This window comes from Mycteria americana, chromosome Z, assembly GCF_035582795.1.
Source record: "Mycteria americana isolate JAX WOST 10 ecotype Jacksonville Zoo and Gardens chromosome Z, USCA_MyAme_1.0, whole genome shotgun sequence".
Classification (NCBI taxonomy): domain Eukaryota; kingdom Metazoa; phylum Chordata; class Aves; order Ciconiiformes; family Ciconiidae; genus Mycteria; species Mycteria americana.
Genome location: NC_134396.1, coordinates 41122583 through 41136928, shown reverse-complemented (window position 1 = coordinate 41136928; position 14346 = coordinate 41122583). Strand labels below are relative to the sequence as shown.

At 40.1% G+C, this 14346-nt stretch overlaps 1 protein-coding gene across 12 annotated transcripts in view; it reads right to left on the bottom strand.

Annotated features, from left to right (window-relative positions):
- Positions 1-14346, bottom strand: part of SPIN1 (spindlin 1) — a 57693-nt gene that overhangs the window by 18128 nt on the left and 25219 nt on the right. For 8 of the 12 annotated variants that reach the window (XM_075488746.1, XM_075488750.1, XM_075488752.1 and 5 more), the window contains one exon: positions 9830-10056. In XM_075488746.1, the coding sequence (XP_075344861.1) occupies positions 9830-9881 (52 nt within the window). In that variant the 5' untranslated portion in view covers positions 9882-10056. Of the gene's footprint in view, positions 1-9829; positions 10057-12198; positions 12253-14346 lie in introns of all 12 variants that reach the window. The other 4 variants (XM_075488751.1, XM_075488742.1, XM_075488748.1 and 1 more) reach the window with 1 other exon arrangement.

Here is a 14346-nt window from a genome sequence, read left to right as displayed (position 1 = left end):
TACTCAAATAGTACACCTATAATCCTTGCAATCTTCAGGGAGGATTTCGAAATCAAGACACAACTTAAGCGCTTCATGCACATATAACAGTAAGACAGCTTGATGTAGCAGCTGCATTGTTAAACACACACACATGCACCCTCCCCCACCACACCCCCAAATTTCACTGCCTGATCCCCTTTCAGTCACCGAAAGACAAGGATGATGTCCAGGTAAAATGGTAGTAATACACCAGAACTATTTCAAACTGCTTTTTCTCCCATTCATTATCAAAAGCATCTGAAACAAAGTCATGCTTTAAAATAACTGCTAAAACAATTACAGATATTATTTATAAAAAAACAATAATAAAAAAAAAATCAAGCAAATGCAGTTTTTATACCTTAGGAAACTAGTTCCACACTTGAAGACCATGTATTACATAATGCTGTAACCCTCACAATTGCATAAATAGGATGCACACACTTCAATCTGCTTAACAGCAACATGTGAAAACCATTTCCCTAATAGGCACTTACACTAAAGTCCAGTGATGGCACAAAAAGACAATATGTTCCAACAGACACAAGCACCATTAGTAAAAATGTAACAGGTATGCTGAACAGCCCCTGTCACACAGAGGAATAGCTATGGACCCCAAAGTACCTCTTTAACTATTACCTCTTCCTTGAAAAATATCATCTGACCCATGCCAAGGTAAAACATTTGTTTCAAGCAGCTAATGTGAGGTAGTCTTTGAATGGCTGCAAAAACTATTCCTTTGAAGTGGTAAAGCCCATTGTAACCAATTCACAATAAATATATTTAGAAATGCTGTTCAGTAGTCTTGTGTATTTTGCTTTTTTGCAAGATTACAGAAAGAAGTAAAGCTACCACAAAATAAAACAGACATGAAACTTATCTTTATATGGCAAGAAATCAGCTCTGCAGAAGGCTCTTCTTTCCCAATTTATAATTGCCACGAGCTTGTAGAGTTTCTTTACAGAGATATTTATTTGTAAATGCACGACATTTTAATGAGCAATGCCTATGATGTCTTATTGACTTATAACATTTTTTGAGAGAAAAATACATTTTTTTTAAGTTAACTTTTAATATACACATATGTTGCTGATCTTCTCCTTCACCTAATGATTGTGGAACATAAAGCAGTAACCTGGCTATATAAATTCTCCTAAAACCTCCAGTACTATCTAAACAGCTTGGGATAGAAGCCTAATTAGCATCAGTCATTCTCTGTCAAGTGCCCAGTTCAAAGCAGACAGGCATTTAAAAAATCCCAAACATTCAAGGGCAGCATCTTCACGCAGATTTTTTAAAGAGAAAAACACATCTGTGTACCAAGTGGTTTGGGGTCAAGCACAGTTTGGTCACAAGTGGCAATGTGACTTCAAAGATGTTAATACTAATTAGAGAACAATAAAGGAGAGTAGTTATATTCTATACAGCATGAATGCCATTGACTGAATGGGTTTAAATTCACATCCTTTTAACTACAGAGAGACAAGTTCTAACTAGAACACTTGATGAAATTCTGTGTTTTAGGTAACACTCAAAATACTCTGTACAACTAAATTGCTCCGAATGTAACAATAGAAAAATTAATACTGAACAAAAATCAAAGTAAACGATTAGTTTTAGTCTTTTTTGTAATAAGCAGTGATGACTCAAACTTTGATGGATCTGAGGAAGGAGGAAATACTTATGTCTCAGTCTCATAAGAGCACAGAAACACATTTTTTGTAATAGAAAGTGAACACAAACTCCAACTACCAGTCAAGAGCAATGGAATTAAGCATTAATTGTCACGTGGTCTGTTTTTTGAGGCTCAGTTAATTCTGCTTGTAACAGATTCTTAAAATAAAACCTTAAAATTTAACAGTAAAACTAGAAACCATGTTTATGAATACTTCTACTTTACTCTAGATATAAGACAGACAAAAAAAAGGATAAGACAAGATCCACTAAAACAAACATTCTTTCAGGACGTTGACTCCAAGGGAAGTATGCATGCCATTTCAGCTGGGGGGGTATAGGAGGAGAGAATAGGGAGAAAGCTATTGGCAATGTTTTTATTATTGTCACATCAGATGGCACCCTCCATTCAATCCAGGAAAGTCAGACAGACTCTTCAAAACACACCACGATCTTGTTTCTCTGAATATCCCGTGTTTACAACAAGCAACAAAAGCTGGATGTTTTAAGTTATATTTCAGATTCTTCTGTGGCAACAGCAGTAATCCCACAGGAATTATTCTGGATCTGGAGGCTCTTTCAGAATTAGTTTCAGGGACCTAAGAAATATGTCAACATGCTTATTCACGCCTAGTGTTGCCCAACCTCAACTTAAAAGACTCTGGGGAAGGAAGAAAGTTCTTTTAATCAAAGTAGACCAGAATTACAGAGGTAAAATGAATTGACTCTGCCAGAAGATTTCACTACAATCCTAAGAGAGTTGTATCTCGGAGTGAGATCTCTTTTCTCAGATCACAAAGACAGCACTGAAACAGTTTACACTTGCTTTTAAATAGGAAAGAACTACAAAAGCTTGTATATGACTTAATGTCTCCAAGTTCTTTTCTTTACTAAGAAGTTACTTTGTTTTTCAAACCATCCAGTAAAGGCATTACAATTGCTCCTGACCATTAGGAAGTCTGGTGGGATTCTGTACCTCTGGGAGATAACTGCTAGGAAGAAGTCTAGAGGACCATGCTTTCCACTTAATACAGCATTAAACAGGTGACCTGTTTAATGCTAAAAAGACTAAAGACTAAAAAAGGCCATATCTAAGTGTAAACACAAGAGTAAATCACAACTTATTTTATAATCAATTATACTATATCATGTTAATAATAAAAAAAAAATCTGTATTCCCCTATATAGGAGACAGACATACACTAATTAGAGAGACAGGCAGACTGCCATGAATAGGAGCAGCTGGCTGATCTACTGAAACTATATCCTGGAAAGCGACTCTATACTTTGACTAACTCATAGAGGCTGTAGCCATGTACTCTACTGTTGTGACAAAATAAGAAGTCTAGCTTTTCTTCTTTTCTTCAGTCCTACCCTTTATTTCTCAAGATGGAACTATGAAGTATGTTTTCCAGCAGAGACAGATTTCAAAAGTCTAGATATTTTAATTAAATGTACCTCTTCTTACATCTACTTTACAGCATATTAAAGCATTTCCTTTGTAGGCAGACAAACAGGACAGATAAAAACCGGCTTTTTCAAAGAAGCCGCCACACCTGTAATGTCACTGATTGGTGAGTCTCTACAACAGGATGAAATCAAAGTCAATTGCAAAAAGCTTTGGTAATGCATTAGATTTTTGTAACAGTAATCATATTGGCCTATACGAAAACCTGACAAAACCCCTAGTTTATCTATACCTCTTGATAGTTTTCTGTAGCCTGTACATGATCCAAGAGTCTCCTAGAATCCCATGGTTTTATGATTTTACATGATTAACAGATCAAATACAAAGTTTGTAAGCTATTTCCGTGCTTTCACCATATCTTTTAATCAGGAGAAAAATGAATAATAGGAAGACTATACTAATGCAGTGTTATCTACTCCCAGATGATAGCAAATTTATAGGCAAGACTTAAATACTTATTTTCCACTTGAAGTATCTAGCTGTTTGGAAACACATGTTCTGAAAAACTGTTTCTGTAGTTTCTTAGAAGTGGCAACCATCTTTAAAAAAGGAAGGTAATAAATGTCAAAATAAGATGTTTGCATCAATAACACTGCAAAGCACAGCAAATCCTGTTTAAAAGTTACTTGTTAATGTACAAGACTTTCTTTTACAGCTGTTCTAGTGAATCACAGAATGGACCTTTAAAGATCACCTAGCCCAACCCCGCTGCTGGGGGAAGGACCTTTCCACTAGATCAGGTTGCTCAAAGTCTCATCAAACCTGACCTTGAACACTTCCAGTGATGGGGCAGCCATAACTTCTCTAGGCAACCTGTTCCAGTGCCTCACCACTCTCACTGAAAAAAAATTTATTCCTTATATTCAATCTAAATCTACCCACTTTCTGTTTAAAACCATTGCCCCTTATCCTGTCACTCCAGGCCTTGGTAAAAAGCCTCTTCACCTTTCATATAAGCCCCCCTTATAAACTGAAAGGCTGCAATGAGGTCAGCCCAGAGCCTCCTCTTCTCCAGGCTGAACAACCCCAGCTCTCTCAGCCTGTCACAGAATCACAGAATCATATAGGTTGGATGAGACCTTTAAGATCATCGAGTCCAACCATAAACCTAACACTGCCAAAAACCACCACTACACCATGTCTCTAAGTACCTCATCCAAATGTCCTTTAAATACCCCCAGGGATGGCGACTCAACCACTTCCCTGGGCAGTCTGTTCCAATGTTTGATAACCCTCTCGGTGAAGAAAAATTTCCTAATATCCAGTCTAAACCTCCCCTGGCGCAACTTGAGGCCATTTCCTCTTGTCCTATCACTTGTTACCTGGGAGAAGAGACCGACCCCCACCTCTCTACAACCTCCTTTCAGGTAGTTGTAGAGAGCGATGAGGTCTCCCCTCAGCCTCCTTTTCTCCAGGCTAAACAGTCCCAGCTCCCTCAGCCGCTCCTCATCAGACTTGTGCTCCAGACCCTTCACCAGCTTCGTTGCCCTTCTCTGTACGCGCTCCAGTACCTCAATATCCCTCTTGTAGTGGGGGGCCCAAAACTGAACACAGCATTCGAGGTGTGGCCTCACCAATGCCGAGTACAGGGGCACAATCACTTCCCTAGTCCTGCTGGCCACGCTATTTTTGATACAGGCCAGGATGCCATTGGCCTTCTTGGCCGCCTGGGCACACTGCTGGCTCATATTCAGGCGGCTGTCAACCAACACCCCCAGGTCCTTCTCTGCTGGGCAGCTTTCCAGCCAGTCTTCCCCAAGCCTGTAGCGTTGCATGGGGTTGCTGTGGCCCAAGTGCAGGACCCAGCACTGAGCCTTGTTAAACCTCATACAATTGGCCCCAGCCCATCAATCCAGCCTGTCCAGGTCCCTCTGCAGAGCCTGCCTACCCTCCAGCAGATCAACACTCCCACACAACTTGGTGTCGTCTGCAAACTTACTGAGAGTGCACTCGATCCCTTCATCCAGATCATTGATAAAGATGTTAAACAGAACTGGCCCCAGCACAGAGCCCTGGGGAACACCCCTTGTGACCGGCCGCCAACCGGAGTAAACTCCATTCACCACCACTCTCTGGGCCCGGCCGTCCAGCCAGTTCTTTACCCAGCGAAGAGTACACCCGTCCAAGCCATGAGCAGCCAGTTTCTCCAGGAGAATGCCGTGGGAAACCGTGTCAAAGGCTTTACTGAAGTCTAGATAGACAACATCCACAGCCTTCCCCTCATCCACTAGGCGGGTCACCTTATCATAGAAGGAGATCAGGTTGGTCAAGCAGGATCTGCCTTTCCTGAACCCATGCTGGCTGGGCCTGATCCCCTGGTTATTCTCTACATGGCGTGTGATAGCACTCAGGATGATCTTCTCCATCAGCTTCCCCGGCACCGAGGTCAGGCTGACAGGCCTGTAGTTCCCCGGGTCCTCCTTCCGGCCCTTCTTGAAGATGGGTGTCACATTCGCTAATCTCCAGTCAGCAGGGACTTCCCCAGTTAGCCAGGGCTGCTGGTAAATGATGGAAAGGGGCTTGGTGAGCACATCTGCCAGCTCCTTCAACACTCTCGGGTGGATCTCATCAGGCCCCATAGACTTGTGAGTGTCTAAGTGGTGCAGCAGGTCACTCACCATTTCCCCCTGGATTATGGGGGCTCCATTCTGGTCCCCGTCCCTATCTTCCAACTCCAGGGGCTGGGTACCCATAGAACATTCAGCCCTGCTAATAAAGACTGAGGCAAAGAAGGCATTAAGTACCTCAGCCTTTTCCTCATCCTTGGTCACTGTGTTTCCTCCCACATCTACTAGGGGCTGGAGATTCTCCTTAGCTCTCCTTTTGCTGCTAATGTATTTGAAGAAGTGTTTTTTGTTGTCTTTTATAGCAGCAGCCAGACTGAGCTCTAGCTCAGCTTTGGCCCTTCTAGTTTTCTCCCTGCACAGCCTCGCTACACCTTTGTAGTCCTCCTGAGTTGCCCGCCCCTTCTTCCAGAGGTCATAGACTCTCCTCTTTCTCCTCAGTTCGAGCCAGAGCTCTCTAGTCAGCCAGGCCGGTCTTCTTCCCCGCCGGCTCGTCTTTCGGCACCTGGGGACAGCCCGCTCTTGTGCCTTTAGGACTTCCTCCTTAAAGAATGTCCAGCCTTCCTGGACCCCTTTGCCCATAAGAGCTGCCTCCCAGGGGACTCTGTCGACCAGTCTCCTAAACAGGCTGAAGTCCGCCCTCCGGAAGTCTAAGGTGGCAGTTTTGCCGACCCCCCTCGCCGCTTCTCCACGTATCAAAAACTCTATCACTTCATGATCGCTCTGCCCAAGACAGCCTCCAACCATCACATCACTCACCAGTCCTTCTCTGTTCGTGAACAAGAGGTCCAGCGGGGCACCTTCCCTCGTTGGCTCACTCACCAGCTGCGTCAGGAAGTTCTCTGCCACACGCTCCAGGAACCTCCTGGACTGTTTCCTCTCTGCTGTATTGTATTTCCAGCAGACATCTGGCAGGTTGAAGTCCCCCAACAAGAACAAGGGCTAGCGATCGTGAGGCTTCTCCCAGCTGCTTATAGAATAGTTCATCTGTCTCCTCATCCTGGTTGGGTGGTCTGTAACAGACTCCCACCACAATATCTGCCTTGTTGGCCTTCCCCCTGATTCTGACCCATAGACACTCCACCCTATCATCACCATCATCGAGCTCTAAACTATCCGGACTCTCCCTGACGTCCTGTCCTCACAGGAGAGGTGCTCCAGCCCTTTGGTCACTTTCATGGCCCTCCTCTGGACCCGTTCTAAGAGGTCCATGCCTGTCTTGTGCTGGAGGCCCCAGAGCTGGACACAGTACTCCAGGTGGAGTCTCACAAGAGCAGAGTAGAGAGGGAGAACCACCTCCCTCAACCTGCTGGTCACGCTTCTTTTTATGCGGCCCAGGATACAATCAGCTTTCTGGGCTGCAAGTGCACATTGCTGGCTCACGTGCAATCTTTCATCCACCAGTGCCTCCAAGTCACCCCCAGTCCGTACTGATAATGGGGATTGCCCAAAGCCAGGTGAAGGACCTTGCACTTCGTCTTCTTGAACTTTATGTGATTTGCACAGGCCCACTCCTCAAGCCTGCCAAGGTCCCTCTGGATGACATCCTTTCCCTCTAGTGAATCAACTGCACCTCTTAGCTTGGTGTAATCTGCAAACTTGTTGAGGGTGCACTCAATCCTACTGTTCTATGTCATTGATGAAGATACTAGATAGCACTGGTCCCAGTACAGACCCTTGAGGGACACCACTCATTACTGGTTTCCAGTTGGAGATTGAGCTGTTGACTGTAGCTCCTTAGATACAGCAATCCAGCCAACTCCTTAGCCGTGTAACAGTCCATCCATCAAGCCTGTATCTCTTCAATTATGTAGGTAACAAATGTCACGCTCATCCCTGCTGTTATTGTCATTACTAATTATTTCAAATAAAGTAACTGTCAAGTTCAGTAATCACTTAACTAGGGTAAATCCTTAATGTTCCCAAATAAGAAAAAGAACGCAACCCAAAACATCACCCTGACCACTTTGAAAGTCTATAAGCTGGCAAGACACAAGCCTAGGCCACACCTATGCCAAGAGTTGAGGCAGACCAAATGTGTATGATTTCTGGGTTGTATTTAAGTGACAGTGATACTACGTTAATCAAATGAATATAAGTTAAGGACTTCTCAGTTAAGATTAAAAAACTTCACAGAGAAAAAGATAAAAAGACAAACTGTAATTGTTGTATAGGGACATTAAAAGGCAAAAATGTGTGTCAAAAATTAAAGTGTGTCAATTTTAATGACAATTTGGCATGGTGCCAGTTATAGGACAAACTATAATGACCAAATAACAGAAAATGTGACTCTTTAAAGTAAGTCTATGAATTATCTCTTTTAAAAAAAAAAAAAAAAAAGAGTCAAAAGAACAAATAGGAAGCAAAATTTTCTTCTCAACATATTTAAGTAACTTTTTCTGGTTTTCAGAAAAAAATCCTGCCACATAATCACCCTTTATGTAAGTTTCACGTTATGACACTTCAAATCTGTGCTGTAGTTTTGCCGTTCATCGCATGTCACATCAATGTAGTTAGACAAAATTCTTCTAACAGTGGCCTTAATCTAGTTGTCTGAATTCTTTGAACTTGGGCACAGTGCCCAGTTAATGCTTAGAAGTCACCAAGACTGAAGTTAAAGTACCAGGTCAAAGCCTGCTCTCCTTTTCTCTTACAAATACAATTCTACTCCCACAGATATTCTGCTAGTGTCAAGAGGAAGGATGATTCATCAGTTGACAGAATGAAAGCTCACTGAACCAAGCATTTTAAGACTTTGTACTGGGTCTCCCCTTTGAAACCATTTATTAAAAATATTTGCCTAAATTACCTTTGACATCAGTAGATATTTCAAATGAGTGACAGCAAGTTAACATTAATGTAAGCTAATCACAGGTAAACACAGTTTTGAAAGTTTCCAAAGGGTTTCAGAGAAATTTTCCAGTATCAGTTGCTTCAGTTCTCAATGAATTGGATGAGTATTTGAAAGCACCAAAATGGACTATTGCTTGGGTATTTTAAAAGTTAACTGAACTTTCCCAATTTTACATTACAGTTCCTTGAGATTTTTAGAAAAGCACCAATTCACAATGGTTGTTGATAGAAAATATGCTGCATCATGTGTCGACAAAGTCTTTCTCCACACAGGTCACTGGCTAGGGAGTTTTGCTGTAGCACAAAATAGGAAGGACCCCCCCCCACCCCCCCCCCCCAAGTAATTTTGTAACAGAAAAATATTACTAAATATACAAAACAATTTACATTAACTAAATAAGTTCAACTAAAAAGCAAATAATTGAACAGAAGAATGAACAACATTCATGTGTAACCTTTTCATCCTCAAAATCCTGGTCTGCAGAATTCCTAACTTGAAGTGATAACTTCTAGTCCCAACCCACACTAGTCCAGGTAGAATGCACAGCTGAAGCAGAGTCTAGCTTAATTTATACAGCACCAAGTATCAACCCTACGGAGCAATTCTTTGTTGGTCACTTGATGCTTTTTCGGCATCATTGCTGATAATCTTTAGTACAAAGCACACAAGACTGAGATTCATTACTCTTTCAGGCTGCAAAACTTCGAATAAGCCTAACTAGTCAGAGGATGAATGCTTACTCATATTTTGCATTTCTCTGAACAAAAAATTCCTTTAAAACACTTTGACTAACGTATTTCAGTAGATTCTCTTTTACAATTACTAGCTGATCAGCTTCTATAAAACCATGAAATTTTACTCTAAGTTATAAATATATGGTGAATAAATTTCTGTTTATGTTCCAGCACGTCTGAGAGGAACAAAACAAATTCTCCCCTTAATATGTCAATGTAATCCTACAACAAAATTGATTTTGTTCCTTTTTAGAATTTTATGTATCTTACAGTCTGTAATGTCAAAGTTTTATTGGAACTATATCAAACACTTATGTACGTCTGTACTGCTAAATTAAGTTTATGTACACATTTTCAATTCATCAGCTTCTATAACAAAAGTAAATGTTCTTTTAAGACAGGAATGATAACACCTTCATAAAACCATTAATGTTAAAAAAAAAAATCTATGAAGCAAGAACACTTTTTACCCACTAAAACCAAATAAAACCACCCACCCAGAAAAACACCTCACCTGCATCAGCTCTGGACCGCTGACCTGGCGATTTTCCAAATGGGGTCTTCATTCATCTGTGTTTAAGTGAGCAGCAAAGCTGCTGGACTAGGGTGAAAATCCAGTTCTTCCCCAACTCCCAGGGTATCTTCTTACTCTTGGAATAAGACAGCTACTTATTAATCCACCATTCAATCATGAATTTGTCCTTCCTCAAATGTAGAAGATGCACTTTCAATTACAGTACTCTGAAAAACAAAACAGGTGAAGTATAAATAGTAAAACAAAACAGGTAAAATAAAAGTTTATAAGTACAAAAGTGTAAATGCCCCTAACTAGTGACCCAGCTGAGGGAAAAAGTGTACCTTATGCTCATGCCTTAGTGAATAAGGGAACATACAAGGACATGCCTGGAGGTCTGGTAAAACTGTTATGCAGAAAAATGCATTTACATCTAACAACACTTGCCAATTCTTCCATGAATTACACCCATTAACTTCTAGGAACATTAGAGCAACACAGAGGAATACTCCTAGGAAAAAACAGCAATAGGGAAACAAACATTCAGTAATTTGCAGGTTTTAGAAAGAGCTGTACTATGTTTGGAAGAGCTAACTTAGACATTCACAGTCAGGAATTCATAAGAATTTGTGAAATTAAAGGTAAAAATTCATTTACAGGAACTTACTAGTTTTTCCACATTTCATCTCTTCCTGAAACCTACCTGTGTATACACAACAATGCTGAAATGATATCAGGACAACAATAGTCAACTTTTAAAAAGCACTTGAAGATGCAATTAGAAAGCAATTAGCTTGCTTAAGTTTACTAGAATACAGCACAAGGGTTGGTTTTTCCTATTGAAATCAAAAATATTTTACTATAGATTAAAATACGTTAGCACAGAAGCATTGCTGATTATGAAAACAAACTCAGAATTCAGAGCACTGCTGTGATATACTACCATATTCAGTCTCACAGGCATTGCATAAGCATACAAGAGAGATCCAGTTTTTTTCCTCCAGGAGAACCATTAGTTGAGAATCAACTGTAATCCAGTATTATATTTTTCTACTTAAAAAACCATAAACCAAACCACCCTCCTGCCACAAAACCACAAACTGTGAAAATCCTTCAGATTTAGAAACTAACATACCCTTTTGCAGTAAGCTGTTGACCTGTTTTTTGAGAAGCTGTAAATATGTCGTAACATCTGTATGTATTATATACTTCCCCTCACTCCCAAGATTTCCAATTCAGGGCAAAAATATGAAGTACTATATAGATACTTTAATTTCACTGGTTGTTAAGTAGCTATGTTTATAAACATAACTAAACACCACAAAAGTCATGGTTTTCTACCAGTTAACTTTTTTTATGGTATGTCCCCAATCATTAGTACAGCACAAATCTGAAGTCATACCTCTAAAAAGGAAAATTACTTCCTAATACTTTTAAAGTCACAATTCATTTCTAGCACTTAATGAAGTGTTTCACTGAACTCTCTGAACCTAAGGACACAAGGCTAATGAAGTCAAAACCTAATTCAGCAGTTCAAACTGATTTTCTAGAAACTAAGCCAGTAACTGTCACTAATTCAAAACCTCACTGAAGATTTTAGCTAAAAGCAAATGAAACTTGTGTTTTGCTAAAACTAGCTTTCCGAATTCAATTTACATTTCCGTTTCACACTGACAATTCTGAAGATACTAATAAGGAAGGATAAAACCTGATTTTCTGAAAATAAACTGACATACTTTGAGAACATCTTGACTTTTAAAGTGTATGTAATTAAGTCTCACTTACATGATTAAAAATAAAAACAAAACCCATAAAACTTAGGATTCTTAAATATGATGAATGACAAAACAACATGCTTAATGCCATCATGCAAATACCTTAAACTGTTAATAGGGAAAATAATCAAGAAAAAAATTAACTCATAAAATGCAAGCCCTTTTATTTACAAAATTTTATTACAAGTCTTGAAAAGTGTCATGTTCCACATAAAAGTAGAAAAGAAGTTTTTAACATGCTTCTGACACACTCGGTAGCAATAAGCTATACTGTTAAGGAAGAGTAGAAACTCCTTATTTGGATGCATGTAAGACGACTTATGAAACAACTGGCTTTTTAGGGTAATTCTGTTGATAGCAGCAGATAGAGCAAAAACAACACAAGTAGCTTTTTTGGATCCAAACTGACACATCCAAAACAAGTTATACTAGTCTTTACAGATTGCCAGTAACTTTCAGAAGAGAAGTGCCACTGCCTACCAGTTAGGCACCCATTTCCCCAACACCAGACAGCACAGGTCACCAGCAGCACAGCTGCAGGTTTCACTTCAAGACAGGCATTCCTTTGACTTGTCATCAGCTGCAACTACTCACCAGCCCAGGTGTTTTGCTTGTTTGTTTTTACAAGCCCTCCTAGATCACAGCACACTTAAAAAAAACAAAGTGGAAATCAGATTACTACTTTGTCCAATAGTGTTCTAATTACTGTGGAGTCTTTCACAGAAGGTTAAGTGTCAAGACTAAAAACGCAAGCCCTACAAATTGTCACTCATACCAGTTTTAGTAACAATAGTATAATCATGCTATCAGAGTAGGGTGGAAGACACAATATTAAGACAGAAAAAATAAAGCTGTGTTAAAAAAAAATATTTTTGCAGTATAAAGGCAAAAGAAGGAAAAACCAGCATGCACACAGACTGCAGCTTTCACTGTGAACCAGCTTAACCCCCTCTATAAACTTAGTTTAAAAACATTAAAATGTTTTTATATGAGGTTTTAACTCCATGAAAATAAGCACAACAACCTAAAATAATTCTCTAGCTTAACTTTCATTCTTGTTTTTCCACCAAATTACATGCATTTCACTGCAACACACAGCACAATGTTGTTTACTGCATTCTAGTGAAAGCTTCATGATCCTACTATCCACGGAGGAGGGATGTTAGTAGCACAAAAACATAGTTGTGATAATTAATGCTAATGGCACCAAACCCACAAAGTTAAGTGCTTCACTCCTAAACAGCATATTTAAATTTCACCATCATGAACACAGAAGGAAATAGTATCAGAACATTTGCTAAGGCATTGCTTTTGGGGTAAAAGTTTGGAAGGAGAGGGAGGGTAATAGCAAAAGTTGCTTGTATCTTCGATACAGAACTGCAAATTCAGATTATAGACCCTTTGATGTTAACTAGCAGCTTGCACCTTCTCAGGTCTGTCCCTGCTTTCAGAGCTACCAGTCAGCAGGCCTTCTGGCACCACCTGGTGGACTCCAACATTTTCACTTTGATATCCAAAACATTCCTCTTGCATGCAACTCCCCCCCACTCCCCCGTAAGTTTGCACTGGTAGTTGTTCAGGGGAGAACCAGCATATCACAAGACTGTTCAGTGGAAGAAGTCATTCTGAAATGAAATGCATCAGCTGAAGAGATTCCTTGGTAAGCAGTATTCTGATTTCCATAACTCAGCTCAGAACTGCTGGTACCTGTTCAGTTGAAGCAGTACCACGGTTTCAGCACTAACAATTTCAGCACTAACAATTGGATGAAGCACGTGTGTTATTTAGACTCCCTAATTCTTACCATATGAACAGAAAGGACCATCCTGTGACAGCCTTCTGCACCCCCCTCTCCAAAGCAATCTTAATGTTAAAATACCTCCTAAATAACGGGGGGAATAAAAATATATGCCCCGCTTTAGTTTGTGTTACTTATTTTTTCCTCCCTAATAAAAAACCCCAAACACTTTCCTATGGTATAAGAATTCAGCCACTCAAATGCCAAATTTATTTTGAAGTGTCCTACGGGCTCATCCAGCATACTGATTATAAATAACTTTTTATCCTATCACTAGAATTTTGTGTGGGTAGTACATCTGATGTCTGAGAAGAAAGATTACAGTATGTAAACTCTGAACACAGAAGTGATTTACAGCTGACAACCATGAAGAACAATATAATTCAACTATGGATTTATGAGGTCAAAGACCCCAATCAAGTACTACTATCCCTCCCCTATGATAATATCTGCAGCTTTTCCTCTACCCAAGATGTGTTATTTGCCTACAATTGTACCGAAAAAGCAGCACTGGCTTGTATATATGCAACTGTGTGTACATATATATACACACACACACATGCATATAATATTTGGTTGAATGGGGCTTCAAGCAACCCGATCTAGTTGAAGATGCCCGTGGCAGGGGGGTTGGACTAGATGATCTTTGAAGGTCCCTTCCCACACAAACCGGTCTGTGATGCTATGACAGATATAAAAACAAATAAAACTAAGTTACTTTCATGCTACAATGCTATAGCGATGCACTGCAGATTATTCAGCAGAAGACTGAAAGAATCTGAAATTTGTGCAAACTATCTCTTGTTGATAGGGTGTCTATTCAAATAACTTTTGTTGAGAATGGGACTGCAAATACTGTACAGTTTCTGCTACAGAGGAAGCAGCACATGCGTACACTTGATGAATTCTAGGGATCAGACTATGATACTTTACAGTGATTCTGG